Below are 11,925 nucleotides of genomic sequence, written 5' to 3' on the forward strand. Positions count from 1 at the left end.
CATGCTGCAGATTTTAGCTTTGCAATGTGGACAGGTCTGATGCGAGCGACGGTCTCGATGCAGTGTTTCAGGCCTGATCCATTTACTACATGTGGGTTGTGGACAGTACCATCGATGACCAGCAGGAATCTGTTGTATCAGATGTCAGCCTTATTCAGGCAGAGAACGGTGGGAAGAAGTAGAAAATATGGGTCTAGTCTGCAACTCACCGAGTATTCAGCTGATTTGTTCTTGTATTGTTCTCGTTGTTTGTCGTCCAGGCAGGTCAGGATAGTTTTAAGTGGTATTTCATTTAGACAACATTTTGAGGGAAACGCGGATTCATTTGTCATCGCCGTCAGAACCATTGCTCTCAGGCATGACCTGCAATAATCATGGGAACATCCTAGCCTCACCAAATTGTCCTTCATGAATTCATCGAAGCAGCTTATGCACTCTCTGTTCTCAGCAACCTCATTCGAACCAGTTGAAGCATAGTCGTCCGTAACACGAGCTTTACCCTGATCTTTCGAGGCGATTTTGGTTGCTATATCTTGTCGTATTTGCTTCAGTCGAGAACGAAAGCCACCTGCAGTATTGGATTTAGGTGAGAATGTAGTGCTAGATGCATCACTACCATCCGTCACGGGTAAGTCTGATGTGTAATTTGTTTCTGACTGGTCGGTATGTGGTTTTGTAGGGACAGCCTCTCCAATATTGTCTGCGAACGTGAGGCCAGATTTTGTTTGTAATACTTGGTCTTCTGGCCGCTGTAGAGACCACGATAAGATCTGTTGCAGCTTCCTGTTTAGGGTCAAATTATCTGGTATGTTTTCGAGAATCTGTGGTATCGGACTCTTGTGCCATCCACGTTCATGAACGTGAGGGTTAATGGGGCTCGGATCGATCGGTATAGGCATACTGCCGGTCGTCACGAACCTAGGCGAGTTTGCACAACTCGTATCTCTTATCTGTTATATCTGAGAGCACATCAGCCGTTCAATGAAGGAGTTTGAGATTAAATGTCAATGTCGAAGTGGGTCATAGGCACGTACGGATCACACCAGACAGGCGAGATAAAGCTTGTACAAAGTGGCACTCACTGGTATAGGCCTTGTTTAGCATGTAAGGCTGAACCGTGATCATGAGCTAACAGCAATCGGTACTGCGCCTTGCCAACGACCTGTCGCGCACCAGCTAGAAAGTAGCTTACTCAAGCTATGCTACCACGCATCTCGAGCCAGTGAATCTCCTGGAGGGCACTGTCAAAGAATAGAAGTACATCCTCCCTATCGGTTGAGTCTCCCGAAACTAAGAAGCTAACCCCGACTAGTGAAGCAGAGGCGAGTTGGGGCCGAAACACGGTTGAGGATGCATGTGGAGGACTTCGAGGCTGAAAGTCAGTACGTTGCCTCGTGATATTGGATGGAACGAGGTTGAGAGGAGCATGTTAGCCTCCGTCTAACGACGAAGGATCCATGTGCCCTTTGATGTGGCAGATTTTTGGCCAGAGAGTGCTCTCGAGGTATGCAAGCTGGAGTAGTCCTTCGTCAAGGCAACATGGGTCTCAGTACAAACCATGCACAAAGCGAGCCGTTTTTTGCAACATAGCCTGACGGAATACAACATAGAGACAGATGAGTTCGTGACGTGCAACAAAACAAGCATCAAGGAGGGTGCTTTGCTTGTCACTGGACGATTGGAAGATGGGTTTGCGTGGTCGGTGGAAGCACGCTATACCCTTCTTGACTTTTGAGTTTCCGCGAGGCTGTTTCGCGTGCTTCACGTGTTGAGTACTCAAAATGCCTGTAAAATTGTTCTGGCAGTTAACCGCGTCAGACACCGCCAGGACTCCTGGCAGTAGTACTTGCAAACGCCGTCGTGTGTGCACGAGAAATTACCCAGGAAGTTGTCAGTTTGTGCCAAAAAGAGAAAGTGATCATGGAGCGGTTTTAGCCTCATCAACGCAGAACAACTCTCTGTCAGTCGTCCAGATCATCACTATCGTTCCTACGTATTGCTCGCAGGTTGACACTATAGCCTGGCAGGCATAGACGTGAGCAATGACAAAGAGCTTCCAGAAAGAGGCGATAGTGGCCCATCGTTCACTACTTCTTCTTACCTTTCCCAGTACGACCTCTGAAGCTACCTTCAAAGCCTGGTCTCTTGACCTTTTTGGGACCACTCTTCTTTCCGAGCTTCTCATCTTTTCTCTTCTGAATGTTCTCGGTACGCTTCTTCTGTTTTGCTTCTTGAGATGAGCGGACACCTTCCACACGGGTTTCCCAGTCCTTCCCACTACGCTGCTTTTGTTTCTCCTGTCTTTTTAGTGCCTTCTTCAACAAGGAAGTGTCGTCTTTGACCCGTTCTCCATGTGCCCGTTTCCTTGCGTTTAGCCACATATCTTTGTCGGCAATATCTTGCTTCTTTCCCTCATCTAGGCCTGCTATCCTTGCGTCTTTGGCTTGAGCAGCCTTTAGTGCTGACGCAGCGTCCGAGGGTCCTTTGTGTCTTTTTGGGGCTGCAGCAGAACTGGTAGAGGGGTCGAACTGAGTGCCATCCTCGAACGCAATCCTGCCAAACGAGAAAGAGCTTCCACCGTCGTCTGCCATTGGCGATCTCGGGGATGCGAGTAGTGAGCCAGATCCTCCTGGAGAAAAACGCCTAGCTATCTCCTCGTCCTGACGTTTTGCCTCTTCTTCTCTCTCCTTTTGGCGCTGTTCCTTCTTGGCTGCCTTTCGTTCTTGCTCCTTTCTCCTTCTTTGCTCAAGTAAATCTGCTCGGGACCTTATGGGTCTATCGTCCGCTTTTCGCTGAGATCTAAATTGTGATATCTGTTGCTGGAGACGTTCTCGTGCAGCCTCTCGATCCGAGTCAGTCTGAAGTGGTGTTGGATTGTTAGAAGCTTGGGATACTTGTTCTGCCACAGCGGGTTTTGGCTTCTTTGGGTTTGATGGTCCAGACTGAATCAGTGGTAGAATTGAGGATACCGAGGACGAAGCTGAATCTTGGGGAGGAGAAAGTACGTCCGAGATGCCGTCAGTGGATGTTGCTGTCGATTGGTCATCTTGTAAGTCTTGGTTCTCCCCAGCATTGACCTCAATATCTTCGTCCGTAGATTTTTCGATGTCATTTTCCACCGACTCATCGACGTCTGCCATTTCGATATCGTGGATATCCTCTGGCTCCAGATCATGCTCTTCTGAGTCTTTCTGTTTTCGGTTTGTGTTTGGGAATAGCGATATTGGGTCAACTTCCTCCTTAGCTTTTTTCATCGCATTGATTACCTTCTTGCTGGATGATTGATCAATCTGCTTTCGAGTATGTTGTTGCTGATTGACATGTGCCGTCGCCTGCGCAGCTTCTGTACCAGATGACTGTTGACCTCCTTCACCAGCCTTGACTTCCTCCGTCTCTCTTCTTTTCTGTGCGTTCTTCTCGCTCCGATGGGCTCGTTTCTTCAGCTTTTTCTTCAGATTCGGATTGATCACATCCTCGATAGCGATTTCGCCTATTGGTCCCGTAGGTGCATCTCTCTTCTCTGGCTGAGCATTATCCTTCTTTTGCCTCTTCGAAGTGTGATCCGACTCAGTCGAGGTTGTTTGTTGTATACTTGCGTTTGTGGTATCGTCCAGCTTCCGCTTTTTTGCCGCCTCTGCACTGCGTTCATCGTAAACATCTTTAGCAGTCTTCCAGTTTGCGGGATCGAGCTTTGCCATTCTTGCTGCCTTCTTCTGTTCTGGCGTCTGTTTCTTGCGTTTCCATTGATCACTGACGTCCTCGCCGAACATGTTCTTGGCCGGTGTGAGTGCTAGCAGACTATCCAGGCTTCGAGCCTGCTGTCGCAGAAAATCCTCGTATGGGTTAGCCACTATGATTCCGAAATTAACAATAGCAACTCACTTTCAGGTCCGAATCCGCCATGCTGGACGACTAAGCTGGCAAGACGTAATTTACTTGTACCACCAGGTGTACATTGAATGCTCACAGACACTTCTTGCGGTCTATAATTTTTGACTCCACCATCGTAGCGGGCTGCAGATCGTTAGCCGAGGATAAGCCGTGCATATTATGATGAATTCATGCTTGCTTGCTGTTTTCATCGCAACATGCATTAACTACGCTGGTGATTGCACTACCACAATCACTCTCACGTCGAGAAACGAAGCCTAACCCGCTGAGATAGTAATCAACGGACCAGTAGTCGTCCCTGACAAATTGGCGGCTGGCTCTTCCAGGCACGTGGTGGACTAAGCTCTTCAACTATGCTGAGAATGAAAACCAAGCCAGCAATGTTCTCATGGATTATGCAAACACTTGTTACCACAATGCCAGAAGCAGGATACGTTGTGCGCGGCAAACCACTCCCACATGACTGATACACTGCCTTTTACTCGCTACGATGGTTTTACACTACCACCAACGCCTGCAGTCCGTTCAAAAGACTGGTACTGCGTACCAAAAGTGTAGCATGCGCCCCTATGCAGGGACTCTCAAGCAAGGGTAGCTGCATTCTACTCCGGCTAGCAATCACCTCTTGCACTCTGACATCAGCATAGGCATCCATCGTTCTGTTCGAGACTGATCTTACGCCGACCATGAATATGACTGATACACGTGGTAGATTTTTGGCGCCAGCGTTGCCCAGTAACAGTATCCGCACCAGCATATACGGTTCCCACTCAACCAGCCAGATGAAGTGCCTCTATAATGTTCGTGGTTGTTACCATTCTCCAAAATTTGGAATAGCATTAGCTCTGATATGGTATGCAGAGTATTGACAAGAGACTGAGAGACGGCTTGGAACATGGAACATATGTTCGGAGGTCACCGAATCGTACGAACAGGTGCTGTCCTGTCAAAACAGCTGAACCACATTCCAGTAAGTCTCGATCTGATTCGGAGATTCTCGAAATACTGCAGCAGCTTGACGGATAGAACTTCAGGTCTGACGTCGACGGTTTCGTCCACGATGACAATTCTGAGGAGGAAAAGCTAGAAAAAACGTTTCTATCGAGTAAGACGAACCTTATAGGAGATATTCATCGAGTAACGCAAGGTACGCGGATTGGAACACATCGGACCGACGCTATGACGCAAACGGACTGGCGCGTCCCAACCAAGTTCCTTGCTCCTTCGCGAACCTCCCACTTTCTTATCTACGCCCACATATCAGATGCTATCGAGTAACTGATACGAGGCAACTTTCCATCAACTCTATTCTAGCCGACCTCGCCAATCAAACCGTGCTATCAGATGCCTACCTACCCTACGTCTTCCGACTTCGTTTCGAGCCGCGCTCTCTCGCTCTCATTCCGCCTGCATCATCCCCGACTTATGCTTTAGCAATCCGGGGTATGCGTCGCCTCTCGTTATGCCAGATCGCGCCGATGTGCGTGGGTGAGGAATTGTGTGCGCCACGTTTGTGTTCGGTAAAGTTCAATGGAAATGCGATACAGTTTGCCCTACTCCTTCTTTGTTTCGTCTTGTGTTACCTGCCGGATCTGCCCAAGTCTGCTTATCTTTTGTTGATAAGACCCAACTATCTCGATTCACATGCCAGCAACTGACCCTCTCTTCCTTTCCTGATCTTACACCGTTCCCTGTCCAGTACTGTTCGATAACTTACAGCAGCCCTATTTTGGCGGTATCGACTACTCAATAGCAGCATGAACGCCATGCATCCTTATCCAACTCCACCTAGATCGCCTTTGGGGGGGTTCATAAACGCGAGTGATGCTGCTACGTGCGTCATTGCATCTTCGCGAGTGGTGAAGGACGGAATTCTGACAGCAGCCACCATCGTGATAGATAATGCCACTGGCAAAATCTCAGCTGTGTTCGACTCTGTACTTCCACCGACAGATTTTCCGATAGGCACACCATATCGAGACTACTCCCCACAAGTCATCCTTCCGGGGCTTGTGGATGCTCATGTCCACCTCAATGAGCCGGGCAGAACAGAATGGGAGGGATTTTATACCGGCACACAGGCGGCAGCGTTTGGTGGCGTAACCACAGTCATTGACATGCCACTCAATGCCATTCCTCCGACAACGACAGTCGAGAACCTGCTCGTCAAGATCAAGGCAGCTCAAGGCAAATGTTGGGTCGATGTTGGATTCTATGGCGGCATTATTCCGGGCAATGACCAGGAGCTCAAAGCTCTTGTTCGAGAGGGCGTGCGGGGCTTCAAGGGCTTCCTCATCGACAGTGGTGTAGAGGAGTTCCCAGCCGTGTCTGCAATCGACATTGAGAAGGTCTTTGCTGAACTTGCTGATGAACCAACGACGGTGATGTTTCATGCTGAAATGCTGCCACCAATAGCAGACTCTGTTGGTGACGACGTACAAGTGTCGTTGCCTCCACTCGCACCTCGCGGAGCTCTCAGCGAATACAATACCTTCTTGCAGTCACGACCGCCAGCATTCGAGACTTACGCCATTGAGGAGATTCTCTCGATGGCGCACCTTGCTCCAAACTTGGCCCTACATATTGTGCATCTGTCAGCCATGGAGGGCATACCACTTCTACGGAAGGCACGTGAGCAGGGTATCAATGTCACAGCCGAGACGTGTCCACATTATTTGTCGTTAGCTGCAGAACAGATCCTCGACGGCGATACACGTCACAAGTGCTGTCCACCAATTCGCAGTCAGAAGAATCAGGACAAGCTATGGGCTGAACTTCTCGAGTATGCCAACGAGGGTGTAATCAAGACTATCGTTTCAGACCACTCACCATGCACACCAGATCTTAAGCTCCTGCCATCTCACATACCTGGTCATTGCTCGCCAGCTAAGGGCACAGTTCAGACCGATATGGTCGAGGTGGAGTCCGGAGACTTCTTCTCTGCGTGGGGCGGCATTTCTTCGGTCGGTCTCGGCTTGCCTATTCTATGGACAGAAATGACTCGCCGTGGCCTTACGACACCGGAGAAAGTCGAGACAGCTCTCATGAGCCTGGTTCAATGGTGTTGCATCAATACAGCCGCCCAGGTCGGCCTCGAGAAACAGAAAGGCAGTATCAGTGTGGGCTTCGATGCTGATTTTTGTGTATTCGACGACGAAAGCGATTGGATTGTCGAACCTAGCACGATGCTCTTCAGAAACAAATGTTCACCTTACCAAGGGAAGACAATGAACGGTATGGTCAAAGAGACTTGGTTACGGGGCAGACCCATCTTTGTCAAAGGTGCGCAGAACGAGGGATTCGTTGGCACAAAATGCAGTGGACAGTTACTCCTGGAGCCGCGACAGAAGGAATTGAAGAAGGTGAAAAGTTGGTTTTCGAAATGGATTGGACAAGCATTTGGTTATTGATGGATTTGTTCTTGTTTGGCGTTCTAGCGTAAATTACATTGAAGATGGAGTGGATGATGAAGAAGTCTATACGTACAGAAGTCGGAAGGCAATGTCGCAGCAAAACACATTTACATTTCTGATTCCCTGGATCCCATATTTGCCATTTCGTGCTCTCAAAGACGCCTATTTTGGGTTGCAACGAGTTTTTGCCTATTCTCAGGCCTGCGTCAAGAAGTACCCGAGCCGCGACGTTTCAGACAAGCAGTCGACACTCATGTCTGGCTTCCTGGACTCCAAGACAGGAGAACCTAGAAAGGGTTACATGCCCTGGTCGATTGCACAAGCTGGCCATGGATTTATGTAAGTCAAGTTCCCAGTTAGGAACTGGCACAACAGAGTGCCCACAGCTCTGATAGTAAGATGGCGAAAGCTTGCTAACGAGACGTGTGTTCTCAGAATTGCTGGCTCAGAGGCATCATCCATCACTCTCATATACTTGCTTTAAGTGCTCATCAAGAACCCCCTACATTGAGCAGAAATTGCGCAGCGAACTGTCAAGCCTGCCTGCATCATATGGAAGTACGGATCTTGCAACACTGCCTTATCTCGACGCGTTGATACGAGAGACGTTCCCAAGAAATGACTAGAGAGTCTCACACGTGTTGCCCTATCAGGAAGGTGCGATGAGGTCCACGTTCAGATACTACAGAGTAGCGTGCGCTCCGCTAAGCATGAAGTGCGCGGATTTGAAACAGCTACGCAGCCGTATAGGGTGGGCAATAATGGTCCGTGTTTGCAGGGCTATTTTGTTAGCGAGCTGTGTACTCGCAGAGTGATAAGGGTGGTGAACTCACTGAGAAAGAGCTTTCAGTGTTCGAGAACAAAAAGTGATGACGCACAAAGAGCTGGCTGCGAAGCGTTGGTCGTTGCCGCACGAGCTGCGATACGTGGATGTTGGTCCAGCAATTACATATCAGGCACTCACTGTACTTTGTGCCTGAGGGCGATGCGAGCAGGGTTTCTCTGGTGGATTGCTCGATCTTGCATGGTGGCGCAGGTTCTCGGATGCTTGGATCGATGACTGTGCTTTATAGAAAGTCCCAGCTTGTTACCTTATTTCCTTTTCCACACATTCTACATACACCTGACAATCTGGAAACCTCATTACCTATCACGATTCTTCAAACACGTAGCCATGAGAATCATATCCACAGCCACTTCCCTGACTCTACCACCATCATTGAACCCGATCTAACAACGACTCCCAAAGTTGCTTCCGCAACAGCCACAACAATGGTCGACCTAGCTCCTAACGATGACTCGGCATGGACCTCCGACTTCGATAGCGATATGATCGAGTCCGATCTAGAGGTTCACGCACAACCAGATCCACCATCAGTACTACTTCCTTCGCAAGAACGTGGTAGTACAGGTGGCTATTTGGGTGACTTCTCTGAAGTCTGGAAAGAGCTGGGCTTGCAACCTGAACACTTGTTGACTTCCCCAACACAACAACCTGACCTGCTTGCTAGCCACGAATTTGCACAGTTGGTCAAAGGTGTAAAGTGGCGTGACGAGTACGATGGAGCTGATTTAGAGGACAATGCCGAGCCAGAAACTGTATCTGCTGCTAACCTGCGTACTCGCAAGCGTGCTGCCAGAAGAGCTCGGGCAAGAGAAAGAGAGCTGAAAGAGCAGGCGACCAAAGAAGCTAGTGCTGAATATCCTGACACTACGACTGACAGCGAGTCTGGCCAGGAGCTCGAGGTTTTGAGACGTTCACCGGATCGACGGTCGCTCATTGCAAGTCTGCTAGGGCGCCCTCGACCGTCTGAGAACGTCTCTCCACCCACATCTCCTTCACCTCCCAAGGAACGAGCTACGTTGAAGACGCCGACCAAGAAAGATTGGCCTGTAGCAAATCCCTTCCTCTGGGCAGCACCTCTGCCTTCAACGCCATCGAAGTTCAATATTACACCTACTGACGGTCTGACACCTAGACTGCGGAAAATAAATTTAATTAACCAGCTAGCTCATCAATATCCGAGTGAAGCTAAATATCTAAAGAATCAAGGATTACAGGAGCCGGCTTTCAGCCCTCTTAATACCTCGCCCATAGGCATTCATGTTTTCATCGACATGTCTAACATCTCCATTGGCTTCCACGACTGTTTGAAGGTTGCTAGAGGCATACCTATTGAAACAAGAGTGAGGCGCATACCAATGGACTTTCACAATCTGTCTCTCATCCTCGAAAGAGGCCGACCTGCTGCAAAACGTGTGTTGTCCGGCTCGGATCACACTCCCGCAGTTGAGCAAGCAGAATCCTGCGGCTACGAAACAAACATCCTCGATCGCGTTCACAAAGCCAAGACACCCACCCCAAAGAGGAAGAACCAACCCAGCAGAAATGGCTCGGGTTACGCTTCTGGTCTCTCCCATGGCGAAACCAGTGGCTCCGAAACACCTTTTAAAGCTGTCACGTACAAGTACAGTGAGCAAGCTGTCGACGAAATACTCGTAAGCTCAACTCCTTATCCAGTTCATTTCTAAACCTTTACTGACACCTCTTCCCAGCATCTCAAAATTTCTCACTCCATTCTCGACGCAGAGAAACCCTCCACCATTGTTCTCGCGACTGGCGATGCTGCCGAAGCAGAATATTCGGACGGGTTCCTGCGCATGGTCGAGAGGGCTCTGAGCAAAGGTTGGATGGTCGAACTTGTGAGCTTCAAGCTCAACACTAGCTCTTTGTATCGCAGACGCGACTTTCGAGCAAAATGGGGAAACATGTTCAAGTGGGTTGTACTAGACGACTTTGTTGAGAGTCTCTTAGCAGAGGCTTGAGTACTGTGCTATGAGGGAAAGGTCTCATTACTATCTTCTCGCTGCTCAGAAAGCCTTCTGGCATCCAGTTCAGGAACTTAACCTGTAGCTATTCCCTAGTCGCGGGCTATAGCTTCACATCCAACATGTCTTTTGATGTACTTTTTATCGCTTTCCAACGATCATATTTCGGGTTAAACCCGACATGGATTAATTTCGACTTTTTGAAACATCAGGTAGCGTATCACCTGCTGCTGCCAAGCACTGTCAGAACGATATATAATTCAGCTACAGGAAAAAAATGTGATTTATTCGTTACGCGTTCATCATAACAGAAGTGAAGATCTTCGAATTCTCTTGATACAGCTAATACTACAAAGGCTTGGAATCACCAACATTTACAGCCTGACGCCATCGCTCCTCCACAGGTATCTTCGACCAATCGGTTTCATAGAGCAGCGCATGAGTAGCCTCTTCGAAAGCCGGCAGAAGAGCCTCCTTCATCTCCTCAGAGACCAGTTCTTTACCCTGAGCTTTAGCGTTGCGCGTCCAGTCGAGCAAAGCATTTAGGCTGTACTTGGTCCCCCATTCGAACATGTCTTGTGGTGACCTCTTCGTCCATCCCCCTTCTCGGCTGATCATGGTGGCTTCGGCGAGAAGCTCAGTGCCGTGTTGAGCGAGTTTCGACCTGGCGCTGGCGATGAGGTAGGATCGTAGGATGGGAATTTGGCTCTCTGTTGGACGTGGGTAGAAGCCGTATCTGTAGAGTTTGAGGAGATCGATGCTCTGTTGGGATTTGGTGGTGTCGGTGGTCAATTCCTGTTTCTCGGAGATGGATTTGGAGGTGTCGATGCCGTGGCGCAGTTCGGCGGACTTCTGCTCGTAGATCTCGAACCGTCGAAGCATTTTTTGTATGTCGTTCTCTTGCTGTTTGGGGATGACACAGGTGCCTGGGACGACTTTTGAGCCAAGGGCGACAATGAGTAGAGGAGTGAACTCGCCGCATATGATGAAGATGAGGCCGAAGGGGATGAATTTGCGGAGGTCTCGTCGTGTTCTAAGGATCAATTCGTACTCGTTGTAGGATAGTTTGGGACTCTCTGGATCTAGTGCAGCAGCGTTGAGACCTGTGCCCTTCAGTCGCTCCTTGATCTGTTTCATGGTGGTCCAGTTGTTCCATACATTTTTGACACCGGTTTTGTAGAGGGCCAGGTAGGCTTTCCCCAGAGAAAAGAGGTAGCGGAAGTCCCAGTCTTTTGGGTTTAAGCTCTCCTCGCTGGGCCAGGCAAGAGGGTGAGGCGGCTCGGGGGCATTTAGAGGGATTGGCCTGGTGGTGCTGAGGTCTGTGACGATGCCTGACACTGCATACTTGGGGTCTAAGGCGAGAGGAGCATAGCTCTCGAGCCGTGACACTGATCGACCTTGCGGTTCATCATCAGAAGCAGTGGGAACGATCCCTGTCGTGGCTTGACTGGATCTTAGCCGTATGCTGCTAGGAGGATGCTGTATACTGGTAACAAGCGAGTTCAAGCGCCATGGCTGATGGGTGGGAAGGCCACTGATGCCTCTACAAGCAGCATAGCTTTGCCGCAGAAGGTACTCCTTCATAACAAGTACGACTCACTGACCAAAAACATCACTCTTGAGGTAGAAGGGCGAGTGATGGACGAAGAGGGACTTGAGCGGAATGAAGACGCCGAATGATTAAAATTGTTGCATCATGGATTTTTATCCGCGACGCGTGCCACGTTTTCGGAGTATCGAAGCGCATGCATGCGTATTTTTGTGGACATCTGTCTTGTCCCTACCAACGATT

General features: G+C 49.3%; 5 protein-coding genes across 5 annotated transcripts; 2 read left to right on the forward strand and 3 right to left on the reverse strand.

Moving 5' to 3' along the window:
• Nucleotides 1-321: 321 nt before the first annotated feature.
• On the reverse strand, nucleotides 322-899 carry LTR64_001327 (uncharacterized protein; the record flags this gene model as incomplete). Its single annotated transcript, XM_064895708.1, has 2 exons — nucleotides 322-363; nucleotides 396-899. The coding sequence occupies 2 exons, from the start codon at nucleotides 897-899 to the stop codon at nucleotides 322-324; spliced, it is 546 nt and encodes a 181-aa protein (XP_064758395.1).
• A 1,188-nt stretch (nucleotides 900-2,087) lies between these two features.
• Nucleotides 2,088-3,903, reverse strand: LTR64_001328 (uncharacterized protein; the record flags this gene model as incomplete). The annotated part of the gene is made up of 2 exons (XM_064895709.1): nucleotides 2,088-3,815; nucleotides 3,883-3,903. The coding sequence occupies 2 exons, from the start codon at nucleotides 3,901-3,903 to the stop codon at nucleotides 2,088-2,090; spliced, it is 1,749 nt and encodes a 582-aa protein (XP_064758396.1).
• A 1,745-nt stretch (nucleotides 3,904-5,648) lies between these two features.
• DAL1 (Allantoinase) lies at nucleotides 5,649-7,647 on the forward strand (the record flags this gene model as incomplete). Its single annotated transcript, XM_064895710.1, has 2 exons — nucleotides 5,649-7,260; nucleotides 7,346-7,647. The coding sequence occupies 2 exons, from the start codon at nucleotides 5,649-5,651 to the stop codon at nucleotides 7,645-7,647; spliced, it is 1,914 nt and encodes a 637-aa protein (XP_064758397.1).
• Nucleotides 7,648-8,576: 929 nt separating this feature from the next.
• Nucleotides 8,577-10,130, forward strand: LTR64_001330 (uncharacterized protein; the record flags this gene model as incomplete). Its single annotated transcript, XM_064895711.1, has 2 exons — nucleotides 8,577-9,803; nucleotides 9,861-10,130. The coding sequence occupies 2 exons, from the start codon at nucleotides 8,577-8,579 to the stop codon at nucleotides 10,128-10,130; spliced, it is 1,497 nt and encodes a 498-aa protein (XP_064758398.1).
• Nucleotides 10,131-10,481: 351 nt separating this feature from the next.
• Nucleotides 10,482-11,717, reverse strand: LTR64_001331 (uncharacterized protein; the record flags this gene model as incomplete). The annotated part of the gene is made up of 1 exon (XM_064895712.1): nucleotides 10,482-11,717. The coding sequence occupies one exon, from the start codon at nucleotides 11,715-11,717 to the stop codon at nucleotides 10,482-10,484; it is 1,236 nt and encodes a 411-aa protein (XP_064758399.1).
• Between the last annotated feature and the right edge of the window lie 208 nt (nucleotides 11,718-11,925).

This window comes from Lithohypha guttulata, assembly GCF_036872675.1.
Source record: "Lithohypha guttulata strain CCFEE 5908 chromosome Unknown scaffold_1, whole genome shotgun sequence".
Classification (NCBI taxonomy): domain Eukaryota; kingdom Fungi; phylum Ascomycota; class Eurotiomycetes; order Chaetothyriales; family Trichomeriaceae; genus Lithohypha; species Lithohypha guttulata.